The sequence below is a fragment of the Nematolebias whitei genome, chromosome 16 (assembly GCF_014905685.2).
Source record: "Nematolebias whitei isolate Nwh7 chromosome 16, NemWhi1, whole genome shotgun sequence".
NCBI lineage: Eukaryota > Metazoa > Chordata > Actinopteri > Cyprinodontiformes > Rivulidae > Nematolebias > Nematolebias whitei.
In genome coordinates, this window is record NC_056513.1 from 37,866,803 (window position 1) to 37,883,420 (window position 16,618).

At 41.9% G+C, this 16,618-nt stretch overlaps 1 protein-coding gene across 1 annotated transcript in view; it reads left to right on the forward strand.

The window, feature by feature from the left end:
- Positions 1-16,618, forward strand: part of ube2o (ubiquitin-conjugating enzyme E2O) — a 68,905-nt gene that overhangs the window by 46,481 nt on the left and 5,806 nt on the right. Inside the window, exons 11-19 of the mRNA XM_037689989.1 lie at positions 2,691-2,846; positions 7,703-7,857; positions 8,276-8,388; positions 8,474-8,602; positions 10,065-10,154; positions 10,635-10,932; positions 11,090-11,457; positions 11,531-11,711; positions 11,879-12,015. Of these exons, the coding sequence (XP_037545917.1) occupies positions 2,691-2,846; positions 7,703-7,857; positions 8,276-8,388; positions 8,474-8,602; positions 10,065-10,154; positions 10,635-10,932; positions 11,090-11,457; positions 11,531-11,711; positions 11,879-12,015 (1,627 nt within the window). The remainder of the gene's footprint in view (positions 1-2,690; positions 2,847-7,702; positions 7,858-8,275; positions 8,389-8,473; positions 8,603-10,064; positions 10,155-10,634; positions 10,933-11,089; positions 11,458-11,530; positions 11,712-11,878; positions 12,016-16,618) is intronic.

Genomic DNA, 16,618 nt, shown 5'->3' on the forward strand with positions numbered 1-16,618 from the left:
TCAGCATGATCTGATATTAAAAAATAAATGTTTTTCTTCTGAGAATTACAAAAATCCATTTTTAGAAAGAACACCTTTGAACAGCGGGTTGATGAGCATGAAACAACTGAACAAAGTTTGAGGTCTTTCAGAGGCTTTAAGTTCTGAGTCGCTGGACATTCGAGCTCCTTGGCTTCAGCGGGGCGCTGCTCTTTGCTCAACCCGAAACAGGCAACTCGACCCTGGCCAGCCGCGTCCACTCTGCCCCGCTAAATCTGCTCGTCCCTGAGGAGGGACAGACTCAGTGTGGCTGACCGAAATCAGGCTGCCTGCTTCGGATTGAACAAGAAGAAGACGTCGCTGAAACCCCGGAGCTCGATTGTTTTCAGAGAAGTTGCTAAACTTCATCATAATTAATGATCAACCACTATCAGTTGTAGAAAACGAAGGATTTTGCAGTTTAATACTTGCAGCCAAGATATAGTTTACCCTCCAGGGGATTTTTATCAGTACAGCAGTAGACAATCATAAAAAAACATGATTTGAAAATTATATATATTAAAAACAAAAACAGCTACATTATAAAGTGATGTAAAATACTAAAAACAGGAACATGTCTGTTGGTTTATGCCATGAACTTAGCAGATGTTTGAAGCCATTTAACATTTTATTTTATTCATTAATTTAAAAGAAACAAAATAAACAAAACAAATCATCAAAAAGAAAACATTGAATGAAAAGAGTGCAGAAAGAAGAAAAATCTTATATCTGCCCCTTATTTAAAAAAAATATAAAATAACTTTAAACAATCATTTAAATTAATCACTTTAATATCCACTTTAAAACTAGGAATAAAAAGAAACATGTTTTGTGTTAACAGAATTTAATTCTAACTTTAAACTTATCCAACATTTAATAAAACTTACCTCAAGTTGCCATTTTGGACATGCATGCATATATTTGTACAAACTGTACTTGAGAGGAGATTATTACAGCCTCATATAAAATCAATGATGATCATGATATCGGAACTGGATCAGTATCAGACGATATTCAGATTTAGGTATCGGGATCGGATCGGAAGTTTAAAAAAAGTGGATCGGTGCATCCCTACTTCCTAATGTGTGTTCACATTTTCTATCCTCCACTATTCACCATAAAGTTATCTCTTGTGTTACATAAATATAAATTAAACAAAGAAACACCTTCTCTGTTCATTGTTTAAACAGTCAGTCACGTATGATGAAGGTCTAATTAGTACTGACCACAGCAGAGCTTATTTTTCTTTGCAGAGAAGTAAAGATTTCAGACAATCAGTACATTTCATTGACAACAAAGATAAAGTTACTGACACTGATATATATTTACTGCTACGTTAGATTTATTGTTCTGGGTAAAGTTTCACAAGACAATAGCCTATGCTAGGTTATCTAAACGTTAGCTTGTTAATTTGAGAGGCACATGGCTAAGGACAAGCAGGTTGGAGGATTGAAGATAATTTATTATTGTTGATTTATTAATTTTTACAGATAAGTTAAATAAACTTCCCTCTGTTCAGCAAACTACACTACACTGTATTGCTCCCTGCTTCAGCTGTGCTGAAAGTGAAAGTTAAGTGAACGGCTATGACTTGAAAGTCTTTGTGCGCCCTCTGCTGGATACATTGTACAATTGCAGCTGGTTCCAGCATTTTAGGGATGAAAATTAGAAGTGTTTATATCGGTGCATAATGGGACAGTTATAACAGATATGTCCCCAAACGTTTATATCGGCCTAAATTGTCGGCCGTAATGATATATCGGTCGAGTTCTAGTCAAGCCCACATTGGACAGCTATAGTCTTAAAACACCTTCAGTTTTCAAAGGTTCACAGTGGTTCATTCAGGAACTATTTGATAAAAATTCACATCAGCCTAGGTTCAATTTAAGCAGGAATTTATTATTATTATTTGCTTAAATAATTATGTAACATGACATAAATGGTGATTTTAATAAGTTGTAGTTGGAGGACGACTGCTCTAACCACTCAGCCACAGCTGCCCCAATATAATATAACCTGTTTCTTTCAGTTTTGCTTTACACAGTTTTTTTTCCCAATAAAAATATAAAAGTGTCTGCAGGAAGTGCTTCATCTAGCTGCAGCTCTTTGTGTTTACAGAATAACCACAAAATCTGCTGTGAATAACCATGTAGTGCAGGGCTATTCAACTGGTGGCCCGGGGGCCAAATCAGGTCCATTGGTTCAGTTCAGCCCACCAGTGGGTTAATTTTTAAATTAATTTAGATTTAAACTGTAAAACACGCTTAATTAATGACATTAACTGCTGGATTAACCCTGATGTAGTGTGAAACTAACAGTGTTGTAAAAGTTTATGAAAAAGGTTTAGAAATTTGTTGAGTTTTTATTACTGGAGTTGTTTCAAGATGTTATCAAGTTTTAGATTAACCCCACATACATAATGTGCTCAGATTTAAAATCCATTTCTCCAAACAAAGGCTGTTCAAAAAGCTATCTACAGCAGGTAAGGTATTGTGTATAACCGTTCCATAAACACCTCGAACTACCCCCTTAATCAAGTTGTTGTGCAAAAATATAAAATATCATCAAAAGTTGTTGCCTTAGGATGTAAGAGTTGATATGTTTGAATGTTCTAGGCTGAATACCATCACTCATAAAGAAATGTTCTGTGTTGTATGTGAAACGGGCTGCAGCTCTCTGACATCATCAGCCAGCTCCACGGCCTCGTCTCAGAGCGGCGGCCTGGGAACCAATCGCAAGAAGAGCATCCCTCTCTCCATCCGCAACCTGAAGAGGAAACACAAAAAGAAGAGGACCAAGTTCTCCCGGGAGTTCAAGCCTGGAGACCGGTGGGTCACCTCGAGCAGACCAGTCCCTTTTTAATGTGTTCATCCACTCCTGAGCTTCTCCACCAGGCTCTGAGCTTTGGTTGTTCCTGGTTTACAGACTGGGCACTTCAAGATGATTTTAAAGAATATGTAGATGTAACTATCTGGATTTAAGCCTCAGAGCTTCTCATCACAGCATTAGGGGTAAAGTTAATGCAACAGAACCAGATGAAGAATGATGAGGGTATCAAAGTGTTACAGATGATGCCCAACAGACAGAGATGATTGGTGTGATAATTCAGAGGGCTTGTTGGTGAGTGTCTTACAGTCATTATCAACTTCTTGCACGATAAAGGAGAGTTTAAACAATTTGCTCAAGTTATTTTCTTAGTTGCCTTATGCAGAGCTGCGTATGTTTCTACTGAAATGTTTAAATAGGTGGTACAGCGGTGCATGAATTCTTTGTGAACTCTTTATAATCGTCTATATTTCTGCATCAATCTGACCTCAAACATCATCAAATTTTCACACAAGTCCTAAAAGTAGATGAAGAGAACTCATTTAAACAAATGTGACAAAATATTATACTTGAGCATTTATTTATTGAGGAAAATGATCCAATATTAATCTAAAAAAGTTAAGTTGGGTCCTCTGGACGTTCAAAAAACAAACAAACAAAACAAACAAACAAAATATTGTAGAAATGTTTCGTCTTTCATCCAAAATACTTAATAATCATATTAAAAGGCATTTATCAGTGTGGCTGAAAAATGAACTTGGTTTGACACTGATATATTTTTAATAATTCAATTCAGTTTATTTATATAGCATCAAGTCACAACAGAAGTCATCTCAGGGCATTGAACAGAAATATTCATATATATATAAAAATAATAATTTAACATTATCTGAGGAGCAGACTGCTTTGAATTGAACTCCACAGATTCTCATCTTGAGCGAGCACGAAGGTGACAGTGGAAAGAAAAAACTCCCTCTTCTTCTATTCTTCTATTTCTATTACTATTACTATTGATACTATCCTTTAAATTGGGTTTTGCTTTGCTTTTGTAGCACATTTAGTCTCTTAGAAGAGTTTTAGTCATAATTTTTTCTTAGCTGGTCTAAATTAACAAAGTTTTGTTGACATCCTTCCAGACGTCTGTTTAAACTCCTGCTCTGTGACAATTAGAGGATGACAAGGAAGTGGATTTTCACTCCTGTCCTGGTCCCACAGAAAAAATCCTGTCCTGTCCCACTCCTGGTAACATGACTCCCACTCCTGTCCTGCTCCTGTTTTTTTCTCTTCATTTAATTTTTAGGAAATATATTTACTTTGATTTGATCTTCTACTCATTCCTGTTTAAATTACTTTGTGTTCTGTAGTTTTATTTCAAAAGATATGGCAACAGGAACAGTTCATCTGTGGTGAAATAGAGACATTTATTTCCTTAATCCAAACAAAAACCTTCACTAAATGTCATAAAACAAATAATACATGGCCTGTAGTCCATATAATGTTTCTACAGAGGATCAGCTGCTGAGTCTCTGTTTCTGGCTCTTCTGAAGGTCAGTTACAGTAAAAACAAAAAATCTAAACCAGTCCATGGGTCACACTATGTCTACCTTAGATGAAAGAATACAAACATAACAAGTTGCATTTTACTCATTTATTGAGCAATTGTTTCGTTTAAACAGTGACATCACTGTCATGTTTTAAATTGTTTAAACAAACAAACAAACAAAAAAAGAAAAATAATGTACCAAGCAGAGAACTCAACAAATAAAAATGTTTAAAGGCGTTATTATACATTGGACGAGGTCCTCAAGAAGTTCAGTCTATGTGGTCGAGGTAACGAGCTCGTTAGGGTGAAGCATGATGTTGTGCATCTTCCCAGACTTCAGATCATCATTTACAGACTGGACCATCGCAGGTCTGGTGTTCCACCTCATCTCTCCACAGCTGGACCAGTCCAGAGCCTTGTGGAACCTAAAAGTGAAGGAAGACAGTGCACGAGTCAAAACAGGGTTACAGTGACTACAAATTACAATCTGTTGGACTTTCTTCTGGAAAAAATATTTTATCAAAAACAAGAGATTTACAATTGAAATTAAGTCAAGAAAATGTGACATTTGCAATTATAAATTACAGAAGCTCAATTTTTCTTTATTTCACTTATCATATTTTATAATTATTTAATCAGCCTCACCAGGCAGACATTACATTATTTGATGTATCTTACCTGCTCTGTTGAAGTGTGTGACAAGGGTCTTTGTGTCCAAAGCTGTTTAACAGCTTGCTTCCAGAGCTAACAGCTTCCTGTGTTAGGTAGAAAAATTAAATAAAATTAAAGACAAACAAAAAGCTTAGTGCTACTTCTTGTGCCATGCTTTATAAAACAGTTATTGAATCAAGTATTTACTTATGTAGGTAAACATAGATGTTTTAAAACCTGTTAAAATACACCAGAATGCAGGAAATAGCAGCTACTTTATTAAAAAAGTTATGGTGGAGGACCCACAGACCTCACACCAATATGCCCCCCCTACAATAATTCTAATGCTAATACACACTGTAGGTTCAAGCCAAGAGCCATTGTCAACACTGGGGGGCTAAAGCCCCTAAAAAGAGCTTCTAGAATCGCCCCTGGTGTGAAGAAATGAACTGAGAAAAACCAACTCTTGGCCTAAAATTTAACACAACATAAGTGTACACATCATATATTAAATCTAAAACTAAAACAGTTATTATAATATATATGTAACCAGCCTTTCATATAAAAACTGGGATATTTTTAACAGAGAGTGCTTTCACTAACAAGTTTGTTGTTGTACTGACATAGTTACAGCCGACAGTAACTATTTACACAATAAAGTGATGGTTATTCACATTTTCCTCCATTTCAGTATCCAGCAGGACGTCACAATATAAAAATAGGAATATTTTTACCGGAGAATGCGTGCACTTTAACCATGTAGAGTTCGGTTGTTGTTTTTTTTTTACATTACAAACAGCAACTGATGATGAAGATTTTAACCTAAAAACCCACATAACAAAGCAGAGCATAATTTTTAAATGAAAAGGGACAAGTTTATTAATATAGGGATTATTGCGCATGCATCAGGATATAAAAGAGACGAGGTCAGAGTCAGAGACAGAGTGAGAGTTTCTTTATTGTCATTCGCACCTCATGTGGTACATGTGGTGGAGCGAAATTATGTACGCAGGGTCCCAGTTACATCCAACAATAAAATGTATAAGAAAAACAGTAATAACATCTAAGATATGAACTAAGAAAAACATCAACTAAATATACACTAAGCACTCATAACATAAAACATTGAACATCAGCACAAACATGAACATGAGTCTGTGAGCAGATGTGCACGCATGGACACATCAACATTGAAACAGATCAGCAGCAACATGAAACAGATCAGCAGCAGCACGATATGGCCTTTCACAGTGACCATTCTAGTTAGAGATTCATGAGTCTAACAGCCTCAGGGTAGAAGCTGTTCTTCAGTCCAGTGGTTCTACACTTAATGCTCCTTAACCTCCTTCCTGAGGGGAGTGGGGCAAAAAGTGTGTGTGCTGGGTGGGTGGGGTCCTTCATGATGCAGGTGGCCCTCTTCCTGCATCTGGAGGTGTAGATGTCTGTGATGGTGGGGAGACTGATTCCAACAGATTTCTGTGCAGCCTTCACCACTCTCTGCAAAGATTTTCTTTCTGCAGCTGTGCAGCCTCCATGCCACACATTGATGCTCGAGCACAGGATGCTCTCCACTGCACACCTGTAGAAGGAGGTGAGGACTGAGCTTCCCAGACCAGCTCGCCTCAGCCGTCTGAGGAAGTAGAGTCTCTGATGAGCTTTCTTGATCAGGCTGGTGGTGTTGTTGCTCCAGCTGAGGTTGTCATTCATGTGTACACCCAAGTACTTGTAGCTGGAGACCACTTCCACTGCAGATCCTCGTATGTTCAGGGGGGTGTAGGTGTTTTTGTTCCTTCTGAAGTCCACAATCATCTCCTTTGTCTTCTTCACATTGATGTGAAGGTTATTCTCTCTGCACCAGCTCTCCAGGTGTTCCACCTCCTGCCTGTAGCTGGACTCATCATTGTTTGCGATGCATCCCACCACCGCTGTACCATCTGCAAACCCTACAACGTGACAGCCCGGATGGGTAGCTGCACAATCATATGTGAGCAGAGTAAACAGAAGGGGGCTCAACACACATCCCTGAGGAAAGCCAGTGCTGAGGGTTATGGTGGAGGAGGAGAGGTTGTGGATCCTCACTAACTGTGGTCTGTTTGTTAAAAAGTGGAGAAATATGCGCTGTTTGAATTAGTTTATTTACTGACTGTAAACAAAGTCCGACTCCTCGCAGCTCCACTGCAGCTGAGACGTTTCAAGCAGCTTGCACCAACACAACTCTCGTGAAGTTCAGGGTTATTTGACACTTTTCTGCCCATTCTGTGAGTTTAATAGACAGACAGTTACTTCTTACCTTGCATTGCAAAATATTTCAGCTACTCGGTTTGGTGACTTCGCTGCTCGGTGAAAAACTTTGGCTGGAACAGTTGACTTCTGGGCAATGTAGTTCTTTTGACTTGTGTTAAAGTGAAGGCTTACTGAAAGAAAACTACAAAATAGCTGCGCCCGGGTTTTTATTTTTGGTTTCATTTTCTTTTTTGGTTATTGGTCGGTTCTCGCTCCTGTCTGCTCCCATTAGCTTTCAGTCCGGTCACGTGAGTTATAATGAAGTTGACTACGGTCCCGCCGGAATCCCTCTGGAATCTCGTGACCCGCGGTACTCCCGAAAAAATGTCATTCTCTAGTGACAATGTGATGAGTGTTTTTTTGTTTGTTTGTTTGTTTCAGGGTGGCGGTGGAAGTCGTTTCCACAAAAACCACAGCTGATGTGATGTGGAAGGACGGGCAGGTGGAGAAGGGGATCCGATCCAACGACCTCATCCCCATTCAGCACCTGGACAGCCACGAGTTCTGCCCCGGGGACTTCGTAGTAGACAAACGACGTGAGGAAACACTGTTCACATCTTTTAATAATTGTGTTGTTATATTTCAGACATACTGTGTGTGGAGGTTTGTCGGTCGCGGTAGCTCAGTGGTCAGTGCCGCGGTCTTGTAATCCTGAGGCTGCAGGTTTGAGCCCAGGTTGTGTCAAGAAGGACGTGTAGTAAAAAAAACAATTGCCAGATATTTAGGGCAAGTTCAAAGGGCGCAGCAGAATCAATACTGTGTGTCTGACATGTTTAGTTGTGAATAAGATTTAATCAGAACAAGTTTCCTGTGAAGGCTGTGGTCTTACAGCTGACTAGAAAAATAATTTCTGTTTCTGTTCTGCCTTCACATATTTATGAGTTTATTTCAGTTTTGTCTAACCGTGTTTATTCTTTCTGAACCGTGAACACGTGTGTTTGGGCGCTCCCTCAGCTGAAGGCCTGCAGGACCCAGGAGTGTACGGTGTGATCCAGTCAGGCGACCACAAGGCCAGAACATGCGTCGTTAAGTGGATCAAACTGAACTCCACCAGCGACGACGTCGAGGTCAGACACAGCGACATTTCACAGGAAGAGAAGATTTAACGAAACGCGATGCGAGCGTAAACCTCCACTTTTTATTTCAACCCAGGTTGGGGGCGTGGAGGAGGACGTCAGCGTGTACGACATCGCCGATCATCCAGACTTCCATTTTCGCACCACTGACATCGTCATCAGAATATGGAACTGTGAGAACGGACAGAACGACTGTGAGAACGAGGTGAAGAGAAGTCTGGGATCAGCAGCAAGTTAACGTTTTCTTTTTCTGCTTCCTGTCAAAATAGCTGCATGCTGTTTCACTCGGGGCTGAACAAATGACTGTAAAGATGGAGGAAGTGGAGGACAGGAAGCTCAGTGCATTACATTATATGTTAACTTTTAATAATCTTATTATGTTGGGAGACACTGAGGAGGAAAATCAGAGTTGAACGTGTCTGTAGGTGTTTCAAGGTTTGAAGGAAACGATCAGCACGAGGGAGACGAAGCACCACCTCTGTAGCTTTTTAGCTAGCGTGTCTGCATTGCACGCTACTAGCTTAGCGCTACATTAGTGCTGGCAGTTGTGGGTGGGTGAGGGGGACAGTTTGGTAGGCAGGGTGCTCAGTTCTGGTGACAGGGCGGGGCACCCTTCTTGTATAATGGTAGGGGAAACTGTGTGCGTGCATGCAAACCAGCATGTATGTACTGGGCGGCTGTGGATGAGTGGTTAGAGCAGTTGTCCTCCTCTAATGGGAGAGTTGGGGGGTGGGTGGGGGGGTGGGGGTGGGTCAAGTTTATTCCACCAGCAGTCACATGCTGAAGTGTCACTGTGCAAGACACTGAACTCCTCATAGCCTCTGATGTGTGTCCCATCGGTGTATGAATGTGATAAAGCTCTGATGTATATAAATAGTGGAGAGCTGTATGAATGAGTAAATGAGGCACAGATTGTTGTAAAGAGCTTTGAGTGTCTTGATTAGATAGAAAGGTGATGTATAAGTACAGTCCATTTACCATTTTTATCATGTATGCATGCATACATATATACCACCACTACCATTTGAGAAAATGATGCTTTTTAGTTTTTACAGTGCTTTAAAGTATAGTTTCCTCAAATGGTTGGGTGTGGCAGAAAATTAATCCTTTGTGGCCAAGACCACCATTGGCCACCACCTGGCTCCGCTATTGTGACTCGCCAGGACCCGTTGCTCTGCTCCACCTCGGACAAGATAATGTAATGTCTGTCGTCTTGAATATCTTGCACCACAAACATTAAGGTTTACTTCCATTCCCTGTTCAATTCCTGTCCAGAAAAACACTAATCTAGAAAACTACAAAACACTCGCTGTTCAAATCCCTCCGTGTTTTTTGTTTTGCTTTGTTTGGGGGGCGGGCAATCAGCTTAGTGCATGTTTCTGAAGTGTTGTTCCCTGCTGGCCACATTGTGTTCAGTCTGTACTGTACATTTACTGTAAAGTTTTGTTCATTTACTGTAAAGTTTTGTTCATTTACTGTAAAGTTTTGTACTCAAATGTCAAAAATTACACAAAAATTTGTGTCTGGAAATGTTTGCAATGTTGAAAAAAAAACCCTGTAGGATTTCACCCCAGGGGAGTAGCCTCAATAATGCAGATCTTATGTTACTGGTAACGCAGCAGATCCTGCAGCGTTGACGGTTGTCTCTGTCTGTTGTCCCCCCTCAGACGTCAGTGGGTCAGGTGTCCAGAGTGGACGTGAGCAGTAAGGTGGAGGTTGTTTGGGCCGACAACTCTAAAACCATCGTCTTGCCACAGGTGACTATTCTTTCTAAGACAGTACAAACATCTAAAAAAGTAAAATCTGGTCCTCTGGACATTCAAAAAAACAAAGCAAAACAACAAAAAAAATGTAGAAACGTTTTGTCTCTCATCCGAGAGACTTCTTCAGTCTGAGGTGCTGTATTCAGCTCAGTCTCTTAAATAGCACCTTCTCAGAGTGGATCAACCAGTTTGCTGCTGACAACCAAAACCAGCTGATCACATGATTAAGAAGGACCATCAGCCTAACAATGGATCATTAGCACACTGATGGCTGTTTACTGTTCACAGAGGGCTGAGTGATACGTTTCTACATTTTGTTGTTGTTTTGCTTTGTTTTGTTTTTTTGAATGTCCAGAGGACCAGATTTAACTTTTTTAGATTTTTCTACCTGGATTATTGAGCATGCATCAGGATACAGTACAAACATGTTTGCATGAGGAGTGCAAGCTGTGACGTCTGAAAACTCTGACGCAGCATCTCTACAACGTGGAGTCTGAGATCGAGGAGACGGACTACGACTCTGTGGAGGAGACGAGCAGCGTCCTGTCCACTGAGGAGTGGGAGGACGATAGCGACAGCTGGGAGACGGACAACGGCCTGACCACTGAGGACGATAACCACAACGCTGACGCCACAGACACAGCCACCCCAACTCCCACCCCCACCGGCTCCACAGCTTTTATCATCCCCCCACAGGACAGCAGCACCTGCCCCACCAAAGGAACCCCCGCCCAGGAGGGAGAAGCATCTGTAGCCAATCCTACATCTGGAGGTAGGGAAGCCTCAATAAAAATACATATCATGAAATCTTCTGTGGACTTCTGGTTTTCAGTGAGAAACCAAGCACTGGTTGGTTTCATGTGTCGTCTTTTGTTGTGTAGGTGTTTTGTCTCGGTTCTCTGGTAAAGATCCTCTTTCTGCCGGTGTAGGAACAACTCCAGCAGGAGCTGTAAATGGAACAGAGAAGACCAGCAAGGACGGTGCCGCTCGAGGCTTCAGGGAGCTGAAAGAAGCTCTGAAGATCCTGGAGAGCCTGAAGAACATGACGGTGGAGCAGCTGTGGACCGGCGGCTCTCCAACCTCCCCGACCTCTGCCGAACCTTCATCCACAGCCCACGTAGCGAGCTCGGTGGTGCTGGCAGCCTCAGAAAAGCCCACCAAAGAGAAGCGTTTCCTTGACGACATCAAAAAGCTGCAGGAGAACCTGAGGAAGACACTGGACACCGTGGCCATCGTGGAGGAGGAGAAGATGGAGGCCGTGGTGGAGGCCGTTGGCAGCGGGAGCGTGGGGACTGAGGTAGGAGTGTTGACTGCAGTGATGCTGCTTCCTGTCTCTGGATGGTGTCTGACCGGCTGGTGCTGCTTCTCAGGCAGAGAGAGGCGGAGAGGAGAAGCCTCAGCAGGAGCCGCAGACACCGGTGGGGGGGCAGGAGTGGCCCAGTGAGATTCTCAGTGACACACCAGTACTGTGCCAACAGAGCGGAGGAAAACCTGGCGTCACCTTCACCAGCGCCAAGGGGGAGGTGTTCTCGGTGCTCGAGTGGGCTCCAGGTGAGACACGGACACGTCCAGACATCATAATCCAGCGCACATACCGGCTCTGACTCCAGTCTTTCTCTGCACGAGGCGTTTTCCAGACTCCATGGAACATGATGGGTAGTTCAAATAAATGTGACGTTTTGTCTGCGACATGTTTATTCTCTCCTTTCCTCCAACAGAGACTCACTCCTTTAAGAAAATTGAGTTTCAGCCAGCAGAGCCCAAGAAGTTTTTCAGCACAGTGAGGAAGGAAATGGCTCTGCTGGCGACGTCGCTGCCCGATGGCATCATGGTGAAAACCTTCGAGGACCGCATGGTGAGTTCACCAACACCTCAGAGTTCTTACCAGGCGACCTCCTCGGCACATGCAGTTAAATACATTTACACTTTTCCTCTCAGAATTTGCTACAGTAAAACTGACTAACCTAACTGTGATTAAAAATAAAAAAATTAGAGCAAATCAAAACAGTCACGTGAAGATGATGAGCAAAGTAATGTGTTCAACAAATCCAGCATCAGTGATGTACTTCACACTTGGCTGGATAAAGTATGTTACGGTTGATCAGTATGACGTCATACACTTTGAATAAATGTATGCATGCGACTGTAAGTGGACTGAGCTGAAGAGACAAACAACTTTCAAGAGATAAAACCAGTTAATCATCATGGCCAGCTTAATATGGGATATTCCAGCTTCAGTGAATCTTTTCTTTTTTCAGTCAGACAACATCTAACACAGCTAGAAGTGATGATGTGAAATAGGAAGTTTTTTTGTTAATGGATGGAAAAGCATTTGCTGACAGGAGGTGGTGTCACCCTAAATCATCCAGAGCGATCGTAGTTTATGATGTCATTACAGCTGACACCAGACACATAAAACTGAGCAGAAATCACCTGCCGGTTCACACACAGCCTGTGATTCATCATATTCACTGATTTTATTCATTATGTTTGATTGCTGGCCTTGAAGCAACCCTGTTGTTTCCATCGGTCATGATGTCAAATTGGATGGATGCTGTTGGATCCACATCAGTTCCCCCACCTGTAATAAATGTAGTCGATACCCAGCCGTCAGGAGTTGTCCTCCCAAAATATATTAATTTTGTTTTATAAGAGTAATAAACTGAGCATCATATCTGACAAATGTGTTCTTTGTTTCTTACTGAACACAGTGGAAATGATTAGTGGTGATATTCAGCCATCAAGATGTTTCTCCTGGAAAATGAGGACAAAAAACACAAATAATTTTAAAATTTAGCACTTTGCTAATAGTGTGATTGCTTAGATTAGCAGAGTTTAAAGCTTAAAGTGAAGTCAGATAATCAAATATTGATGCATCTGGCCATCTGGCTGCCTGAGAGAAAGTTTCCATTCCACCTACCCAGCATGCCTCTCTCAGTCCACTGGTAAAGGGTGTGGAGTAGTTTAGGTTTTAAAATTGTGCTAAATGTACAGAGATTTTTTTTCTCTGCACCACAAATGACAGCTAAATGACATTTGACCTAAATGTTTTGTTTTGGTTGTTTGATCTACAACAAGGTACAGCTGAGTATTCACAAGAGCCCAAATGAGCCAAAATAACAATACAAACAGACACGAGTTTGTACTGAACCAAACGCTTCAGCTGAGGAATAAACAAAACACACCTGACTGTGATAATTAGCATTTATGGGTAGATGGCAAACATGTTTGTAGCCGGAGTTACAGAGCAGCTGAAGACCAGTCAAGTCTCACCCGCTGTTGAATCCGATCAACTTTTACCCCTTTTTCTTTTTGTTAGGTATCACAGGAACATGTTGGATGGTTTGTTAGTTGGTGTGTTAAAAGACGTCACCAGCAGGTGAAGCAGGCTTCAATAAACATGACCAATAAACCAAGACAGAACCAGTGGCCATGGTCAGAATAATACTAATGGGAGACTGCGACAAAGTGAACATTCAACACAATCTGCTGCTTCCTTAGATAACTTTACTAAACTTTTTTTATGCGTGTTTCTGTTCATTGTTGCCTGGGTCTGTACCCATGGGGCTCGGTCGGGCTCAGCCTGATCAAGCAACATGGGTTTGCCTTACTTTACACCCACCACCTGCAGGAGGGGCCATACGAGTCAGGTGCATGACTTCACTGGGCAGTGGCCTTGGCGCTCTGACCCTGGCTTACCAAAGCTGTCTCTTGGGACATGGAACGCAACCTCTCTGGTGGGGAAGGAGTCTGAGCTTGTGTGTGAGGTTGAGAGGTACCAACTACCGGTAGATACAGTTGGGCTCATCTTGATGCACAGCATGGACTCCGGAACCAATCACCTTGAGAGGGGCTGGACCTGATTCCACTCTGGCATGGCCCATGGTGAGAGGTGCCGTGCTGGTGTGGGTCTACTCTTAGCCCAACAACTCGGTGCCTGTGTGTTGGGAGTTTTCCCCAGTAGATGAGAGGAAACCTTTCCTGCACCTTGGGGTGTGGGAACGGGCTTTGACGATTGTTCGTTCCTACGCGCCAAATTACATCTCAGAATATTCAGCCTTCTTGGAGTCCTTATTGAGGGTCCTAGAAGCTGCTCAAGCTGGGGACTCCTTTATTCTGTTAGGGGATTTCAAGGCCCACGTGGGTGGTCACAGTGTGACCTGGAGTGGTGTGAGTGGGAGGAACGGCCTCTCTGAGGTTGGTTTGTCCATAACAGTGGCTCAGGTCACCATGGTAGTCAGAAAGCTCCATGGTGGCAGGGCTTTGGGGGTGGATGAGCTCTGCATTGATTTCCTTAAGGCTTTGAATGTTGTGGGGTCGTCTTGGCAGACACGCCTTTGCAACATTGTGTGGACATCGGGGGCAATGCCACTGGATTGAGAAGGTGTTCTCTGCAGGCCAAAAGTGGGCGTTTCTGGCTAATAGGCGTTTGTGGGGGGCAAACACTGATTGGCTAGCTGTATTAGTCAAGCTCTTTAGTTAAGTTACGTGAGCTCTTTTTTAAAACTGAAAGTTTCTAAGAACCAGCGTTAAATCTACTGTCAAACACAAGAAGATTCTCTTGTTCTTGGTTGTAAGCTTCTCCTGACACAGGTTGCCTTGAGTGTGGTCTGGGTACAATGAAACATGAAGCATCTGAAGCGAAACCTGCTCCCATTTGTCCAAAAGTCTGGTCTCAATTAAAGTTCATGAGTCCTATGTCGAGATAATGGCCCAAAACAAACGCTAAAAACAAAATTTGCTCTTTAGAAGTTCTTCTCTGAAATCGATCTATGAAAGGAGCTGAAACATTTTTATTTAATTTTTATTTAACCTTTATTTATCCAGGTTAGTCTCATTGAGCCACGAGAACTCATTTTCAAGAGAGACCTGTTTAGGGAGCACATGGTGGGGGTTAAGGGCCTTGCTCATGGGCCCAGAGTGGGGCGAAACATGGAGTAGGATTGACCCTTAAAACCTGAGACAGCTGAGAATGTGAACCAGTAAACAGAAATATCTGCTCCAGTTACAGAAATCTTACAGAAACTGACAATCACTCATCTGCAGTGACTGTTTTAAAAGTTGAACAAGACAATGTGAAGTTAAAGGCAACATCCTTTGTCCTAAGGCCAATTTAAGTATCATTAATATTTTTCTTTCTTTATGAATCAATTGTAACAATTTTCACATTTTTCAACAACCAAAATTGATTTTGTTTTTTAATGTTATTGCTAGGTATTAAAAAAAACAAAACATTTAGCTCTCCCCACTACCCAGTTATGTTGCTCTTATTTTGAAATGTAACCGGAAGTTCTGTGTTAAGAGAGGCGGAAAGAGAAGTTATGGAGACGCCGCTAATGTCGAACCGAGACGCTGCTAATCTCGAACAGGTTAACACCATAGACATAAGATGCCTGTGGTTAACACAATCTGCCAATAACGCCTTGTTTTTAGACACAATGTGTCTGTGGTTAACACAAACGGCTTTTTATTGTTCAGCCTTTTTTTCTATCATCCAATCAGATGTGGCCGGCCAGACGCCCATTTTTCTATCGTTCAATCAGATGTGGTCGGCCAGACACTCCCATTTTTCTATCGTCCAATCAGATGTGTCCCGCCAGACACGCCCATTTGCCTATAGTCCAATCAGATGTGGCCCCCGGGATACGCCTCGTCCAATCAGATGTGGCCCCCCAGATACGCCTTCCGAATTTGTCTGCAGAGATGCCTACTTGACTGGATTGGCAAACTGGGGTGGTGGTTTCCCTTTTCAAAAAGGGGGATGCTCCAGTTTTAGGGGGCTCACTCTTCTTAGCCTCCCTGGTAAAGTCTATTCAGGGGTACTGGAGAAGCAAGTCCGATCGTTGGTCGAACCTCCGCAGATCCAGGAGGAACAATGTAGGTTTCATGGAACACTGGACCAGCTCTTTACCCTCACTAGGGTCCTTGAGGGGTCATGAGAGTTTGGCCATCCAGTCTACATGTGTTTTGTGGAATTGTAGAAGGCATTCAACTCGGCAACCTGATTTAAGAACAAGCAGAAGATGATGGACGGACTCAGGAAACCCTCATCTCTGACTCTTACTGATATCTGAGCTTTAAGACGAACATACAGGTTAAACATGGCACCCATTCAGAAAACCTTGGGACATTTTGTAAAATTTCAATAATACCAGAATGCAAAGATTCACAAATCCTCTAAAGCAATAATTTATTCACAATGGAACATAGTGAACATAATAAATGTTTAAAAGAAATAAAAATCGAGGCAATGTTGATTGTTGGGATGGGTCAACAAAAGGCTGTAAATGTAAGTGATAATAAATGGTAAATTGACTGTATTTATATAGCGCCTTTCTATTTTATTTCAAGATACTCAAAGCGCTTTACACTACAATCTGTGTCCTCATTTACTCATTCATACAGAACTTTACTAGATCTCTACAAAGCTAATTGAACAAATCGTTCTAAAGAGACTA